The following is a 12,233-nucleotide window of genomic DNA, read 5'->3' on the forward strand; positions in this document are numbered from 1 at the left end:
GGAACTCGACCGCCTTTTTCCTTTGCACACTCGTCTCATTGCATACTCTTGGGTTGTATCATTTCTTTTCCTGGCCCTTTTTTTTGTTCCTGTGAAGGACCAGCTCTTGCGGTCCTTCGCACTCAGCCTATTCTCTGAGCTTTTTACACTCTTTCTCTTTCTGGCGAGAGAAGACCCTATGCACACAGCTCTTGCTTCCATAGTTCCTCCTCCCCCTGTGCCAGTCTTTGCCCTCTCTCACCTTCTCCGTCCTCTTCCTCTTCCCAGGCCTTCCTGGGTCATCTGTCCATCCATTTTGCACGAAGACATGCCCCCCCCACCCCTTCTCCTAACCTTCCGGTCTCTCTCCAAGAAACTCCTCCCACCAGCATGGCTGTTCCCTCCTGCACGCAGCCCCCTCCCTTTATTCCTGGGGCTTGGGAATTTTAAGCCACCCCTTCTCCTGGAAAGCCCCCTCCCCTACTGTGGGCAAAGAGGGGAGGGCATCGCCCTCAGGTCCCCCCATGTTCAGCTGCCAAAGAAGGGAGCTCCCCCTCCTTCCCCTAAGCCCATTCCCCCTCTGCTGCCCCCTACCCCCCCGGGGGGGTGGGGTGCTCCGTCCATGGGGGAGGGTGCTTGCAGCCCTCTCCCCTCACCATGTCAGGGATCTGCGGGGAACCTTGTGGGAGGGTCGTGGGAGGGGGGAGGGGTGGCAAGGAGTGGGGCGGAGGTCGCGCTGGGCCCCTACCCGCCCCCTCCCCCTTGTCGGATGCCCCCCGTCCGCAGGGGGCCTGCGCGGCGCCCGTCTATCAAGGGCTTGTTCATTCTGGATGGGTGCCGCGGGGTTGGGAAGGGTGTAGGGGGTGGGGAGGGGGGAGGTAAGGTTGGGGTGGGGAGGGGGAAGGGACTGGATGGGGGGCAGCGCGGGGCGGAGAGGAGAGACAAAGCAAAAAGAGGAACAAAACAAAAGAAAATATTAAAAAAAAAAAACTAGAACACACACACAAAAAAATCCAAAAAAAAAAACCTGAAATAAAAGCCCGAGAATTGTCTTCCAAGGGGGGTGGGAGGAGGAAGAGGAGGGGGGCGGATAAGGACTTCTGGTTCTCGTTGGGACTGGGATCGCACGCGTTGAAAGCCCCGGCGCCCTGGTCGTCCCTCTCTCGGGCCTCAAGAGTTCATCCCTCAAAGGATTGGGACCCGGGCGTCTATTGGCAGGAACTGGGGGAAGATTAGGGAGGCGGGATTATCTTATGGGGGTTCGTCCCTACCCCCCCATCACCTCCCTCCCCCTGACTCCCCACCAAGATTTTGCAGAGAGAAATGGCTTTTGTACCAGGTCATTCTTTATAATTAAACTCACAGTATCCACCCCTCGAGCCGACCCCGCCTCCTTCCTGGGGAGGCAACGCCCCTTTCCTGCCGGGTTCCGGGTGGGTCCCTCGAGCCAATTGGGCGGTGCGCAGGCGCAGCCAGGGCCCGCCCCCCAGCGTCAGGCTTCCTCGGTCGGCTCCGCCCCCAGAGCCTCGAGCATGCGCCGTCGGACCACGGAGCGGCGCAGGTGCAGGCGGTAATCGCCCAGCAGCAGTTCGTCGTGGCGCACGAGAGGGTGCGGAAGCCCGCGGAGGCAGAGCCCCGAGCGCAGCAGGCGCGAGCGAGTCTGGAAATCTGTGACAGTGATGAGCCACCTGCGAGAGGGCGAGGCCAAGAGGAGAGGGGCGGGGCGGAGACGGAAGGGGAATAGCTGGTGGCCTCAGCCCCACCTTTATTGTTCGTTTACCGATTCCAGTCCCACAACCCGTCACTACGTCCCTAAACTCCCCTCCAACCCTGCACTCTCGCCGAGGTCAACCCATACTTCGACCCTCACCTGGGTCAGTCTAGGCCCCGTCTTCTCTCTCAGCTTGATTCTGTCGAGGCTCCATCTTTTTAAACCGCCGTTCCAGGGCCCGACCCTCACCCAGCAACTCCAGGAGGTCCTGCCCCTTCAGTGTGGCTCTCAGGCCTGTCCCCCGATCGCAGTCCCCTCCCCCCGCCTTGCCCCCAACTAGACACTACAGGCCCCAGGCCCACCCGATCACTCTGTCCCCTCCCCTGTAAGATGCTCAGTCCCGGGTCCGCCCTATCATGGCTGCTTCCCCCTGCTCCGATCCCACAGCTCGGTCTTGCCCGTCCCGGTCCCCACCTCGATCACTGAAAGTCCGGTTCCTCACTCCAGATCCAGCCTTCTTTTCCGATCTCACCTGTCCCTTCCCTGCTCCCACTCTCGGCTTCGCCTCTTCTTTCCCATTATTAGCTCTTTCGGGGCCCCAATACCAACCATGCAGTTCTCCTGGCGCTCCAGGCCCGGGTCACTGCCCCAGCTTCCCCGCCCGGCCCCTCCCCGCGCGACGGTTGGCGGGCACCTCCTATTAGCTCCCGGCCACGCCCACACGGCGCCAACGCCTCGATCCGCCCCCTCCCCACCTCTCCCGGCCCAGCCCCCTCATCGCGTTCTCTGAGGTCCTGCCCCTCCCGGTGGCTCCAGGCCCTGCTCCCGCCACGGGCTCACCGGTCCCGGCGCCCAGCCGTCCCACAGATGACGTTCATGTTCTCAAAGCGGATACTGCTCACGTGCCCGCTCTCCATGGCCCCGGGTAACTCGGCCTCCAGGGCCTCCAGCACCTCCAGGTGGGTAAGGTCCACTTCCGGCTGGGAGGGTTTGGAGAGAGAGCCTCAGCCTGTGACACCCGGCTTCAGCCCGGGTTCAGAAGTCCTCACCCTAGACGCCACCTGCAGAACCTGCTGGAGCAGGGAGGATAGGAATCTTTCAGGTAGCAAGGCATCTCTACTGTCATTGCAGGTCATTCTCCAAAAATCAGTTCTCATCAGGCCGATTTGCCAAAAGTCAATGAACAGTCGGCTGAGTGATCCACCAATATGGCCAACTTTGCCGATCTACTGAAAACTTTTCCAGCAACCTGCGTTGCATAGCGAGCTTTTGGCAGCTCCTGAAGATCTCCGCAAGGGTCTAAGCCGAAAACTTCCTTTTATGGTCATATTAGCATTTGAAAGAATGTTCAGTTGTCAAAAAATAAGGATTGTAGGGGGGTTTGACATCTTGTCTGTCTATTTAACGTTCAGAAACATATTGATCATTAACCACGTTTTCCATCTGAGATTACCATGTCAAAGGGGATACCATATGTCATAGCATATAAAATTGCTGAGAAACCAAAATGAAGTCATGAAAATGGTCACCTCTAGAAAGGCAAGCCTTGGGTGTGTGTGTTGGGGAGGGTGTCTCATGTTCAAAGCCACAAAGAAGAGGAGCGGGGTGGGGGGTAGTGTTTGCAGTATTTGTAAATTTTACAGAATTTCATAGTAGATGGATTAGCAGGAGTCCCTCGGTCCTCAATGTCCCCTCTCTCTACCTCTTGGTCTCCCCTCTGGGATCAGCTGCAATAAATTTGCCAAATGACCCTTTCACAAATTCACAATCAATTTTCAGCAGCTTATCCTGGTGCCAGATTTACAGCGAGTAAGCCACTGAGCCTAGGTTCAAACTCTGTCCACCTTGCTTCTGAGCCTATGCCCTTTCCGCCACCCTACCAGGAGCCTGGGGTGACAGGGGCCAGGGCCACTCACCAAGGTCTCCATGCACAGACAGAGGGGCTGGGCAGCAGGCAGCATGGGGAACTTGCGGATGCATGGGAGCTCCCGGTCCAGCGCCTCATATTCTGCAATGACCTGGCGTAGGTACTGCTTCCTGAGAAGATAGCCAGGGGACAGGGACCTTCCAAGGTCAGGGGTCACTGCCATCACACACAGAATTGCTGAGGTCAGAAATCATGGGGCCAGGGACCACTCACGAGGATTTGACAGGTCTGCCCAGATTCCGAGCCTGCGTCTCCTCTTGGGTCTCTAAGTCCACAAGGAGCGCTCCTGAGGATGGAAAACCCAGCATCAGCTGCCCTGAACACTCCTCACACATGATTCTGCTTAATTAGCATCACCATAGCTGTCCATGCCACCCCCAGTATAGTTCTCATGCCACTTGTTAAGCTGCTGTCTCTCAGCTCCTAACTCCACCCTACTCCACCCAGGTCTACCACACCAGGGCTGGGACCCTACCAACCCCATTTCCTCTCTGATAGTTGGGGTCCTGTTAGGCTCTGCCTAAAGGGGGCGCTAGAGGGAGACTGCAAGGCAGGAGGAAGGGGCTTTTTGATTTCTATTCCATTTTCTATTCTATCTCTGTTTGTTTTCTATTCCCTTTTTGTCTTCTATTCCAATCACCCAGTCTGGCTTCATCACCAAGCAGCATTTGAATCCAGTTTGTGATTTTTCCCACACTCTCAGAACTGGCCTCCTGATTGGAACTTGATTGCTAACAGCTCTCAGATCAGGCTGTTCTATACAACCCCCCCATCAGCTGACTGGTCCTTCTTATGCCCAACCACTAGTTGTCCCACATAAATCATTTCCCCTTCCTCTACCATCCTAGAGTGTTACTCTGCCACCTGGCGGAAGACAACAGCTGCCTGCCTCCCTTGCAGCTAGGTGTGGGCATGTGACCAAGTTCTAGCCAAGAGCATTAGCAGGAATGAGGGGTGCAACTTTGAAATCATTTGCTTAAAAGAAAATTTCTTGTCTTAGACTTGATGCCCCTTCCCTTGGACTGAAATGTGGATGCAGCAATAAGCCAGCTTCATCCTTGCTAGAGATGATGGAGCAACATGGATCCCTGAGTCATCTCATGGGGCTGAGATGACCCACCCATCCTGACCACCTTCCTTCCATTAAACGAGAGAGAAATCAGCTATTTTCTTAATGCCATTGAGTTTGGGGGTCTCTTTGTTATGGCAGCTGAAGAAAGTGGAAAGCAGCCCCTGACAGCCAGGAGCTGACCTGGCACTCCCAGCGAGGCCCTGGTGCCCTCCTGTTGGACATAAACAATTTCACAGAACACCAACAACAGCCAAGGCCACTCTGTGACTTTGAGACCCCTCTGGAGTCATGTCTCAACACAACAAAACATGAACACTGCCCAAACCACAAAACTGACCAAATAGCCCCATCTTTGCTCAGAGCTGATGCTGCTTCTTCCCCAGCCAGTGTTGGGGTCATTCATTCCTCCCTTGTCATGGACTTACTTCTGCTTCCTGCCAACATCCGATCCATAGCAAAGCCTGCTTCCCAGATTCCTCAAGTCGCCCAACAGAGCCCAATTCCTGTAACAAGTCCTCTCTAGCAGCCTCTTACTCAGATAATGATGATGCTACCCATGGTCTTAACCACCCGCTTGCAAAATTCAACAGTCGTCTCTTGTGAGCTGGGGCAGGTATCTCCAGCACACGGCTGTGCCAGCTATGCTCCTGGCGGTCTTTGGCTTCAGGGCGTCAACATAGTTCAGCTTGTACCATAGTAAGCCCTTCTCTGGTCCCCATCCTCCCACTTCCCATCTGTTTCGGCAGGGCAGCTGGGGTGATCTTTTCCACTCAGTACCCGAAGCATACAAATCGCCGGAGGCTTCCTCTTGCCTTCAGGATAAAGTCCTCCCTGTGATGGGGACTCATTCCTCAATGTGTGGTCTGGGGAGCATTTCAGGTTCCACCCCAGACCTGCTGGATCAGAATCTGCATTTTAACAAAATCCCCTTTGAGAAGTATCTGCCCTGCATGTTGATCTCTCTGATCATTTTTCTCCAGCCATCCTGGCCTCCCTTCCATCCCTCCAACGTACTCATCTCCTTCTCAAATCTGTCCACCTAACAGTAATAGGAACTATGTGCTTAGAGTCCCTTTTAAAAAGTCAAGCACCTTTTAAGCTCTTTCCATTGAGTCTTCACAACAACCTTCTGAGATACGGTAGTTTAACAAATGATGCAGTGGAAGCACAGAGAGGTTAAGTGACTTGCCCAAGATCACACAGCCCAAGCGATATAATCAGGATAAAAAAATCTAGGCATCTGGATCCAGAATCTGTGCTCTCAATTCCTCAGTCTGCTGCTACCTCTCACCCCACTATTGTCTAGACAACAGCTTCCTAACCCCTCACTTGCTTTCTCTTCATTTACTTCATCAGAATAGCATTTTGAAATGTAGATCTGACCATATTGCTGCCCCTGCTCCTGCTTTCCCCAAAAGGCTCCCAGGGCTTATGGTCTTGGGATAAATTAAGTCCAAAGTTCTCCCTGTGGGCCCCAAGACTACACATGATCAGACTGTGTGAATGTCTATTTTTCTCCCTCTTTATTTTGTTTCTGCTTTTTCTTGAGGAGGGGAGGGACATAATTAGGTTTACTTATTTAAAAAAATTTTTTTTAAATGGAGGCACTGGGGATTGAACCCAGGACATTGTGCATGCTAAGCACGTGCTCTACTACTGAGCTCTACCCACCTCCCCACGCCCCCATGGCTGATGTCTTAAGCCTGATCAGATACTATCATCATCCTCACTTGCTGCATTCCAGGACCATTGGCCTTCTGTGACTTGACTCTCCATGCTCCCTCCTGCCACAGGACCTTGGCACATGCTGCAAGTCCACGTGAAACTCTCTTCCCCCTCACTTAGCTAATCAAGTCTCCCTGAGTGTCCAGGGAACAGTTCCTGTCATGAACTCATAACACGATGTATTTGCTCTCATCACAGTTGCAATTTTACATTTATTTCTATGAATTTCTAATTAACATCTGTCTCCCCTGTATCTTGTGAGCAAGATGAGGTCGAGGACTTGTCTTTTGCCCTTGGCATCTGGCAAAGCACCAGGCACACAGTTGGGTTCATATTTATTGACTAAAGACTGAAGAGATATAACTATCAAATGTAATGTGTCATCTTGGTTCGGGTCTTAATTAACACAAACCAACTGTGAAAAATGAAATTGTAAAATAATTAGCATAATTTAAATATGTACTCGTTATGAGATGATATTTAAGAAAAAATTGTTACTTTTGTTAGGTGTAATTATTGCGTGGTAGGTATGTTTTCTAAAAATCCCTAGAAGTTAGAAACGTGTGCTGAAGTATTTATGGGTGAAAAGGAATTACGTCTGGAATTTTTTTGAAAACAAATTTGTCCTCTAGAATGTCTGCCTAAAAAGAAAGTGTTGGGGAAGATACCTAGATGAAACAAGATTAGCAAAATATTGACAGTAACTGAAGTTAGGTATTGGAACATGTGGACTCATTGTACTGTTATCTCAATTTTTGTGTATGTTAGAAATTTTCCATAATAAAAAGATCTTTCAAATTTCCATCACAAGCAACTTAGAAAGAAAATTATATGCCCTGGAGAAATGTGTTAAATGACTCAAAAACAACTCTAGCAACATCAAAGATGTATGTTTAAAATGTGAATGAACTGTTTCTCATGAAATGTGACATTTGACATAAAGATTTCTAAATCACAACTGTGATTTTGATGTATTTATTTCAATGTATATCTTAATAAAAGCATAAATTTAAAAATAAGTACTTATTGGGGTGGGGGAGGGTATAGCTTAGTGGTAAAGTGCCTACTTAGCATGCACGAGGTCCTGGGTTCAATCCCCAGTACCTCCATTTAATTAATTAATTAATTAATTAATTAATACCTAATCACACTCTCCCAATCATGTAATAAATAGGAGAATAAGTTAGGAGGAAAAAAAGTATGTTTTGAATAACTGAGTAAACACAACACTTTCAAACCTCTATCGGTATTTCCAAGCCCCCACGTGTGCCCTGGAGGGTGCTGCAGACCAAGAGGTTAGTAAGACCCCACCTGCCCTCCAAGAGCTTCCAGTCTGCTGGGAGAAGCAGTCACTGTAAAGGGCAATGCTTGCTACAGTGGGGGTGTCATGAGGTGGAGAGGAAGCCCAGTCTGAGGGCAATCAGGGAAGGCTCCTTAGGGGAGGCGATGTCTACAGTGAGACCTAAGGAATAAGGAGGAGTTTGCCAAGAAAAGAAATGGCAGAGAAAATGATGTTTTATGCAGAAGCACCATCTGGGGCTAAGGTCCTTAAGCAAAAGAGAATATTCTCAGAATTCTCTTCAGGCCCAAAGCTAAAGAGTGCTTATTTGCAATTGTAGGTTATTAATTATTTGTGAGATGGTGTGTTTCATGCCTGCCCTCCCTGCATGAGAACAGGCTGGGTCATTTCATTCATTAGGAGCTATAGGCAAAACACTTGGGACCCACAGGCTTTCTAATGGCCTAAGCCAAAGTTTTCAGCCTTATCAGCAATGCTTTTAGCAAGGTTGTTGGTTCCCAAATACCGCAAAGGAAACAGCAACACTGAAATGAACAAATGTCGATCTACAAAAGAGGCCAACTGGTCAACTCAATTCCACTCAACTTTTCTGGAGCTATACTATACATAGAGTATATTTATCAGGTAGGTGGTTCAGTCTAGGTTAGAGATGTTGGAGAGTAGGGGGGGGGTCTCCAAATGAAAGAGATCTTCAAAGACACTAAAAGAGATCTGAGGACAGAGAAACTGTTTTGCCACTAGGTCGTTTGCTATGTCTAGAGAAGCAGCCGGTGCAGAGTAGGTGCTTATAGCAGACACCCAGAAAGGAGACCCCCTCAGCCATTCCCACCCTTCTTCCTCCATTTGAGGAGGGTTCACTCCCCACCCATGCAACTAGCCGAGGATCACCAATCCCCAGTATCCTCGGGAATGTCTCATCTGGTGTAAACCAATGTCTTTCGACTCCTACTGCTCAACAAAATCACCTGGCAAGCCTTCAAAAAATATAGATGCTAGGACCCCAGCCCTAGAGATTTTGGTTAATTGGGATCTGAAATAGATTTAGGTATAGGTTTTTTTAAGTTTCTCCCACCTAATGTGTAGCCCCACTGACTAAAATAATCATAATAATCTCATTCCTCTTGCCAGGGATTGAGACAAGAGTGAGTGGGTGACTTAGTGCTCACCAATGAGACGTGAGGAGAGATCATTTGGGGTTCTTAAGAGAAAGACCTCTGGAAGTGGTGCCTGGAACTCTGGCAGCCATTTTGTAACCATGAGGTATGTAAGCTGGTGTGCAAAGGAATAAATAGATCCCAAACTAAAAAGCAGGGAAATAGAAACTAGGTTCTCAGTGACATCACTGAGCTGCTGACCCAACCAAACACAAACCCTGCCCCACCTCGGGTCTTTGGATGAGATCATGACTTTCCTATTCTTTGCACCACATTAAGTCCAAGTTTCTATTACCTGCCAGCCAAATGAATCCATACCAAGCTATTACTCAAGAAATGTTGAATAAGTGAATGAATGAGTAAACTGTACTGAAGTAGAGTGGAAATAAGGAGCCCTGGAAGATATGTCAGCTGGTGTCAAACAGTGGGTTGAGGGACTGGGACCCTGTCCTGGAAGTGATAGGGAACATGGGTGACATGTGAGCAGGGGAGAAACGCGGTTAGCACTGAGTGCCAGAAGGATTCCTCTGGAGCTAGATGGGGAATCGGGTGGAGAGGGAAAACTGGAGACCAGGGAGTCGGATGGAGAAAGGATCCACATGGAAGAGGACAAGAGCTGACCTGGGGCTGTAGGGATGGAGAGATAAGGACAGGGCAGAGAGAATGAGCAGGAAGGTGGGGCTGGGAACTGACGGCTGTGGGAGGGAATGAGGGGACAGTGCCTGGATTCTAGCCCAGTGACCGGGTGCATTCAAAGATAGGAAGCAATGAGTAGGAGCAGCTTTAGGAGAGCTGAGTTCAGTGTGGGAGACAAGGAGAGTGTAAGGGACCAGGGCAGGGAGTCTAGCAGGAGCATAATTGCCTTAGAAGAGTTGTTGAAGCCCCAAAGATTCATGGGAAATATAGTTCTGAATCTAGAACATTGGCCAGGGAACTGCAGGGCCTCATGGGAAATGTAGCTTGAGGTCTAAAGGGTACTGCCCAGGAATCTGGTGGACATAAGAATTTCGGTGTTAGCTCTTTCTTTGGAAGGCCAGTGATCTGCTTAAGGTCACGCTGCAAGCCAGGGCTGTGACATGATGCTCAAATGAAGGACCCCCACCCGCACATGCTTACAAACACACAGACAGACACAGCTCAGTACCTGCCTCCCTGTGCACGCTGAGGTTGCCCGCGGCGGAGGAGCGCGGGGGCTCCACCTCTTGTTGCATCCTGGGAAGGCGGGTAGGGGTTGTCTCAGGAGGATGGGGAGAAGAGCTCTGACTGGGCCACCCACCCCATCTCCTTCTCTCCACTTCTGCCTCCTTCTTGTCTCTAAAGCCCCGGGGCAAAAATATGGAAGGCTGACACCACATTGGAATCTGGGTTCCCCTAACCTCTGGGACTCCCTGTGTGCCCCAGTTCCCTCTTTCCCATTTTTCTGTTTCTTCCTCTATGTCTCCCAGTCTCCTTGAGTTTCTTCCCTGACCCCTCTCTCTCACACTCTTTTCCTCATCATTTCCCCATCTCTCTGCCCTCCTCCCTCTCTCCCACTCTCCCCATCTCTTTCCCCTGATTTCTCCTTGTCTCTCTCCCCATCTCTCCTCCACTCTTTCCCTTGACTTCTCCATCCTGTTTCTCCCCACTTCTCTCCCCTTCCCTTGTCCCATCTCCCCAGTGTCCTTCTCCATCAGTTTTTCAGACATCTGCCCAGCCCCACATCCCTTCCTCTCTTCATAGTTTTCTGTCTCTCTCTAACCCTATCACTCTCTCTCTCTCCCCCTACCTCTCTCCCCATCTCTCCCAGTCCATTTTCCATGTGTCCCCATCTCTCTTCTCTCATATCTGCCTCTGCCGGGCTCCTTGACTCCCCCCCCCCCCCCCGCTGTCATCCCTTTTCTGTTCCCACTTGCCCTCCGCTCATCCCTGTTACACGCAGGAAGTGGTTAGACACAGGCGAGATTCAAACAGAAACTGAGTTCTATATAGGGGAGGGAAAGGTGGGCCGGGGCCTGGTTGCCATGGTACCACCAGAGGATGGGGGAGGGGCTGGAGGCTCCAACTCCTGGGTCTAAGAGAGGAGGGAGCTGGGAGCCTGGATTCCTAGATCTGGAAGAGGAGGGTCTGGGGACTCCTAGGCCCAAAGTGCAGGAGGAAAGGAGTTTAGCCACATAGGTACCCTTTGGACATCCCTTCTTTGTTCAGAGCTCTTAGCTGAAACTGTGGGAGAGAAGCCTGGATTTTTTTTAGTTCTTTGTCTTCCCAGCCTCTGTTACCTGTACCTCTAATCTCTCTCCACTTCCAGCTGGCCTCTACCTTAACTGTCATTTATTCCTGCTTGATAAGCATCGGTTCTCTGCTTTTTAGGGAGCATCTTGATTTCTCAGTGATTTGTTCAGGGTTGAGCTTACAACTCAATCTAGAATAGAGAGTCAAGTTTTGAACTTTTGCTGGATCTTATAAAAGAGGATCTGTCTTTTTCCAATGAGGCTGCCTGGCTGGTCAGAGCCCAGGTTGGAGCTGCTGGGGTCCATCGCATCACCATATGGGGAGAGAACCTGCCTGGAAGCAAAGACAACACAAGGAAAGCCGAGACCAAGGATGCAGGCAGTCAGATTCTCTGATGATGAATGGGCCACCTGGATCTAGCTTTGCCTGAAGCCCTCATCCACCCAATTAATTCCCTCTTATGCTTAGGTCATTTGAGTTTTTGTCGTTGGCAATTAAAACAGTCCATACTTAAACAGACTCAGTTCCTCTGTGGCCCTGATTCCTTAATGGCATCCTTATGTCTCTTTTTCTCCCATCAGGCTGTCCTTCACTTCCAGTTACCAAGTCCATCCCTATAGGTTAGGCGACATCTTTCGTTCCCATGATGACAAGCACATCTAGCCCCCACAGCCTGTCAGTCTCCAAGCTCTATCCCTTCTGCCTCCTGCCTCTGCTCCTTCTTCTCCTTTTCATCCCCACGGCCCTGACCCCTACCCAGGACTCAAGGTCCTCTCCTGCCTAGACCCTCACCACAGCCTCTTTCTTGCCCTCACATCCTCCAGTCTCTTCCCTTCCTCATTCCTCTCCCCACAGGTTCCAGAGGGGTCTTTCTCCACCCAGAGCTAATCCTGCCCTTCCCCTGCCTCCAGCCCTCCGCTCCCAGGTGCCCTGGACAATGTTTCAGCCCCTCTGCCAGGCGTTTGAGATCTGCGTGATCTGGTTCCAGCCTCCTCTCTCACCTCCTCCCTTCAAACATTCTTCAGTCAGCTTTTATTAATTGCTTTATTTAATTAATCTCTCCCCCACCCACCCCCACTCCTGTCTCCACACTCCACGTGCTGCCTTCTGCCCTTTTCCTGGTGCCCATATGCCCTTATCCATTCATAAGAAGCTGA

At 50.7% G+C, this 12,233-nt stretch overlaps 1 protein-coding gene and 1 long non-coding RNA gene across 5 annotated transcripts; one reads left to right on the forward strand and one right to left on the reverse strand.

Annotated features, from left to right (window-relative positions):
• Positions 1 to 1,029: 1,029 nt before the first annotated feature.
• On the reverse strand, positions 1,030 to 10,826 carry C9H19orf81 (chromosome 9 C19orf81 homolog). Of its 4 annotated transcripts, none has more exons than XR_012076111.1 (6): positions 10,013 to 10,578; positions 3,831 to 3,903; positions 3,607 to 3,727; positions 2,531 to 2,670; positions 1,343 to 1,667; positions 1,030 to 1,200 (listed from the first exon to the last, which is right to left on the reverse strand). XR_012076111.1 is itself a non-coding variant. In XM_072968602.1 (6 exons), the coding sequence occupies exons 1-6, from the start codon at positions 10,769 to 10,771 to the stop codon at positions 1,472 to 1,474; spliced, it is 636 nt and encodes a 211-aa protein (XP_072824703.1). In that variant the 5' UTR covers positions 10,772 to 10,826; the 3' UTR covers positions 1,304 to 1,471. The 4 variants fall into 4 exon arrangements, 2 of the variants coding, with proteins under 2 accessions (XP_072824703.1, XP_072824702.1); XM_072968602.1 differs by lacking the exon at positions 1,030 to 1,200 and adding an exon at positions 10,761 to 10,826 and having other exon boundaries at positions 1,304 to 1,667; positions 3,607 to 3,754; positions 10,013 to 10,080; XM_072968601.1 differs by lacking the exon at positions 1,030 to 1,200 and having other exon boundaries at positions 1,304 to 1,667.
• Positions 1,500 to 3,198, forward strand: LOC140698371 (uncharacterized). The gene is made up of 3 exons (XR_012076127.1): positions 1,500 to 1,955; positions 2,507 to 2,649; positions 2,822 to 3,198. It is a non-coding gene; the product is annotated as an uncharacterized lncRNA (long non-coding RNA).
• Positions 10,827 to 12,233: the final 1,407 nt, after the last annotated feature.

Source organism: Vicugna pacos, chromosome 9, assembly GCF_048564905.1.
Source record: "Vicugna pacos chromosome 9, VicPac4, whole genome shotgun sequence".
Classification (NCBI taxonomy): domain Eukaryota; kingdom Metazoa; phylum Chordata; class Mammalia; order Artiodactyla; family Camelidae; genus Vicugna; species Vicugna pacos.